This window comes from Phoenix dactylifera, unplaced genomic scaffold, assembly GCF_009389715.1.
Source record: "Phoenix dactylifera cultivar Barhee BC4 unplaced genomic scaffold, palm_55x_up_171113_PBpolish2nd_filt_p 001139F, whole genome shotgun sequence".
Classification (NCBI taxonomy): domain Eukaryota; kingdom Viridiplantae; phylum Streptophyta; class Magnoliopsida; order Arecales; family Arecaceae; genus Phoenix; species Phoenix dactylifera.
In genome coordinates, this window is record NW_024068480.1 from 10,969 (window position 1) to 15,347 (window position 4,379).

Here is a 4,379-nt window from a genome sequence, read left to right on the forward strand (position 1 = left end):
TCGGCTTGAATGTCGACACGAAGTCCTCCGAGGTATACGCTTTTCAGCGCGGAGTCGCTCCACCCCACCACTCGGTTGCTGATCCTCTCAAACTCCTCTTGAAAGGCTCTAACAGTAGTCTTTTGGGTGACCCTTGATAGCATAGACTGGAAGTCATCGTACTCGGTAGGGCCGAAACGCCGACAAATTGCTGCAGAAAAATCCTCCCAACCGTTGAAAGGTCGGGCTCGGTCGGCGGTTTGAAACCATCGCAGGGCGGTCTCTTCTAGGTAAAAAGATGAGATCAATACCTTTTGGTCCTCCGCTGTGCCATGGTAGTGAAAGAACTGCTCAGCTCGATACACCCAATCGAGAGGATCGCCGTCTTTAAACTTGGGAAATTTCAGCCTAAGAGTCAGTCCGCGATTTCCTCCCTCTCGATCTCCATTACGGTCCCGATCTCATTCATATCCTCGGCGTGGGTACTCCCCCACACGCTGGTTCCTCATCTGAAAATTCTGGATGGGATCATCCTCCATATCCGACCCGTCGTCGATGCCAATCGGGCTCATCCCCCGAGCCCTAGCGCGTGCGCCAATCGGTATGAGCTCGGGTCGAGGTCTAGGTCGATCTTCTCCTTGGTCCAGCCGCATCTCCTCTGGTGGGTTGGAAAGGAGAGGCTCACGAGGAGGGGGTCCCCTCCGTCCTGGTCGTCCACGGGTAGGGGCCGGAGATTCCACCCGGGTCTGACGTGGAGCTCCCCCCGGTGGAGTTTCTTGCCGCTGATTTAGCAATAGTTGCAACATCATCTCGATATGGCGTTGCGTGGTATCCATCTTCTCCATCAATTGTTGTTGGCTCTGCTGCATAGTTGTTTGATTCCCACACAAGAACTCCAAGAGACGGTCGGTGGAATCAAGATCGGGTCTCAGGTCCGCCGAGGCCGCGGGTGATCGCGAGCCTTCTTGATGTGGGTCGACGCCCCTTGAAGATGCCGCTTCTTGCTGCTTCGAGGTTGTAGAGCGGGTGTTCACCATCTTCCAAGGCCAAGGATTGAACTGCTCTGATACCAAATTGATGCGATCCGATAGAATTTGATCCGTATCCCAAGATTCTTGACTCTTCTTGATTTCTAGAAGGGTAGTTCCAACCTGATTGCAGACATAATTTCTAAAGATCCGTCCGTCAGATCAATCTCAATTTTGGATATGTGGTAGATCTCCGCGTTAGCTTTCCAGTGGTAGGTCGTGGGTCTAGAGAGGACGTCGGGATCTTAAGATATCAGCCTCCGACTGATGACTGCGCAGGGAAGGACGGGCTGATAATCCAACGGGATGGAGTTGTTTGAAGAAGCTGGAAGGAATCAAGGAGGAGAGGAAGAAGAGGGAGGAGGTGGCTGGCCTCTCGGAACAGAGGTGGTGTAGCCGGATGAAGGAGGGGGCGGCAGCCTTGGACGGCGGCCTAGGGAGAGGGAGAAGGCGTGGCAAGAAGAGAAGAGAGAAGGAAAGAGAGCTAGGGCAAAAGCCTTTCAATTAATTTTTGCATACTGAAATAGGTGCTCACCACATCTATTTATAGGTGGCTACCTGACCCCTTAACTTGACTTGATCTAATTGAATTCAAGAAACAACTAAACCCAAAGCGACTCTAATAAAGGCCAAGTCGGCTAACCCGAGCAAGGCTATGCTGAAATAAAATTAACATCAAGGACTCAAAAGCAAAAATAACCTAATGATTAAGTCCGAGGCGATTTAGTGGATCCAACCGCATCACTCCACCATGCTTCCCTTAACCTTGTCCTCAAGGTCGGAAGTCAGGGAAACGATCAAGTATCTCAGTCTCAAACTCCCATGTGGCCTGGTCTGCTGCTCTCCCCAGCCACTCCACTAGTATCTGGATTTCCAGTCGTCCTTCTACTCGTATTCTGCGCTTCGCCAGCACTCGAACCGGCTCCACTACCTCGTCCTCTGGTGGCTCATGTATGATTGGGCCGACAGATGTCTTGGGTCCAAGCCGGGCCCTCAGAAGCGACACGTGGAATACCGGGTGAACTCTCGATGTAGTCGGCAAGTCCAAGCGATACGCCACAGGTCCAATGCGCTCCATTATCTGAAAGGGCCCATAGAAGCGATGAGAGAGCTTCTGGTTCACCATGGGCCGCAGTGTCAACTGTCGATAAGACTGCACCTTGACGTATACCCAGTCGCCCACCTCGTATACTGGATCTCTGTGCTTCCGATCATGCAGCTGCTTCATCCTGTTCTGCGCAGTCGTTATGTGGAACTTTAACCGCCGTAAGGTAGCATCGCGGTCTAAGAGCTCAAAATCTGCCTCTGTCCGGTCCGTATGTGACAGTGGATCATAAACTCGCAGCATTGGTGGTACTCGTCCATACACCGCCTCAAAGGGTGTCATTCCTATGGCTGAGTGGAAAGCGGTGTTGTACGAATACTCGGCCCAAGGTAAATAAGAAAGCCACTCTCGGGGCCGATCACCAATCATACAGCGCAAGTACTACTCGATGCAGCGGTTTACCACCTCCGTCTGCCCATCGGTCTGAGGGTGGTAAGCCGAGCTCATGGCAAGCTTCGTCCCTTGCTGTTTGAAGTAAGCCTGCCAGAATGCGCTAACAAAAATGCGGTCACGATCAGAAACAATAGTCCGAGGCATACCATGTAATCGAGCAATGTCCCGTATGTAGACCTCTGCCACCCGTCGAGCAGAAAATGGATGTGCGAGCGCCGAAAAGTGGGCATACTTGCTGAGGCGGTCCACAACGACCATGATCACTGAGTACCCTCGAACTAATGGCTGCCCCTCAATGAAGTCCATCGACACATCCTCCCAAACCTGATCAGGAATCGATAAAGGCTGAAGTAGACCCGCAGATCGCAGTGAATCCGCCTTCGCCCTTTGGCACACATCGCATTGCTGTACATAAGCTCTGACCGCTGCCTTCATGCCTACCCACGTACAGCTCTGGCTCAGCCTCTTGTAAGTTCTGAAAAATCCCTCGTGTCCAGCAAAAGGAGTATCATGGAAGTGCTGGATCAATACCTGCCGCATGGCTGAATCGGTGGGCACGCGGATCAACCCATGGTCCAGAATCAACCCATCTCGGTCCTCCATCTCGGGATGACTGCTCGGGTCTGCTGCCAACTCCCTCTGGATCTGTACTAGGTCCGGATCCCGGCATGTGGCGGTCCTCAAGTCTGAAATAAAAGGAAAAACCGGCGTAGTCAAAGTCGCCAACTCGCCGGACACGGGATGGCGCGATAGTGCATCCGCCACTCGATTTTCTGCGCCCTTTTTGTACACCATCTTATAGTCGTAGCCAAGAAGCTTCGACACCCACCTCTGCTGGGCTGGAGTATGTATGCGCTGCTCAAGAAAAAATGGAAGGCTCTGCTGATCAGTCCGAACGATGAATCGACGGCCGATAAGGTACGGCCTCCACTTTGTGACTGCATGGATGACCGCCATCATCTCCCTCTCATATGTGGACAGCGAGCGGGTCCTAGGGGACAACGCCTTGCTCATGAAAGTAATTGGCCGTCCCTCCTACATCAAAACAGCACCAATGCCGGCACCGGAAGCATCGCACTCGACTACAAACGGTTTGGCGAAATCGGGTAGCGCCAAAACTGGGGCCGTCGTCATGGCTTCCTTGAGCTTCTCGAACGCTTCCGTCGCTGCCTCGGTCCATCTAAACTCGCCCTTTCGCAGCAACAGGGTCAGTGGTGCGGCGATCTTTCCATATCCCTCCACAAACCGGCGGTAATAACCGGTTAGGCCCAAAAATCCTCGCAGCTCCTTTTGGTTCTTGGGTAGCGGCCACTCGGTCATGCAATGTATCTTTGCTTGGTCCGGCTCCACACCTGCAGCAGAGATGACATGGCCTAGGTACTCGACCTTCGGCTCGGCCCATAGGCACTTGGATTGCTTTACCTTCAATTGATTTCGTCGTAGTAATGGTCTGAATATGTCATTCATGAGCCCCTGGAACGTCGCTGGTGCATTGGTGAGGCCGAACGGCATCACCCGGAACTCATAATGGCCATCGTGTGTCCGAAACGCCGTCTTGTGCACATCTTCGGGCCTGACACGGATCTGGTGGTATCCGGCACGGAGATCAAGTTTGCTGAAGTATTCCGCACCAGCAAGCTCATCCAACAGCTCCTCGATGATTGGAATCGGATACCGGTCCTTAACGGTGATCGCGTTAAGTGCCCGGTAGTCGATGCAGAATCGCCACGTCCCGTCCTTCTTATGTACCAGCAGCACTGGCGATGAATATGAGCTTCTACTGGGCTGAATGATGCCGCTCTCCAACATCTCTCGTACCATCTTTGAGATCTCCTCCTTCTGAACGTGCGGGTAGCGGTAAGGCCTCACATTCG

General features: G+C 53.0%; 1 protein-coding gene across 1 annotated transcript; it reads right to left on the reverse strand.

Annotated features, from left to right (window-relative positions):
* Positions 1-3,540: 3,540 nt before the first annotated feature.
* Positions 3,541-4,017, reverse strand: LOC120108032 (uncharacterized mitochondrial protein AtMg00860-like). The gene has a single exon (XM_039121556.1). It carries the CDS (start codon positions 4,015-4,017, stop codon positions 3,541-3,543), a length of 477 nt encoding a protein of 158 aa, XP_038977484.1.
* Between the last annotated feature and the right edge of the window lie 362 nt (positions 4,018-4,379).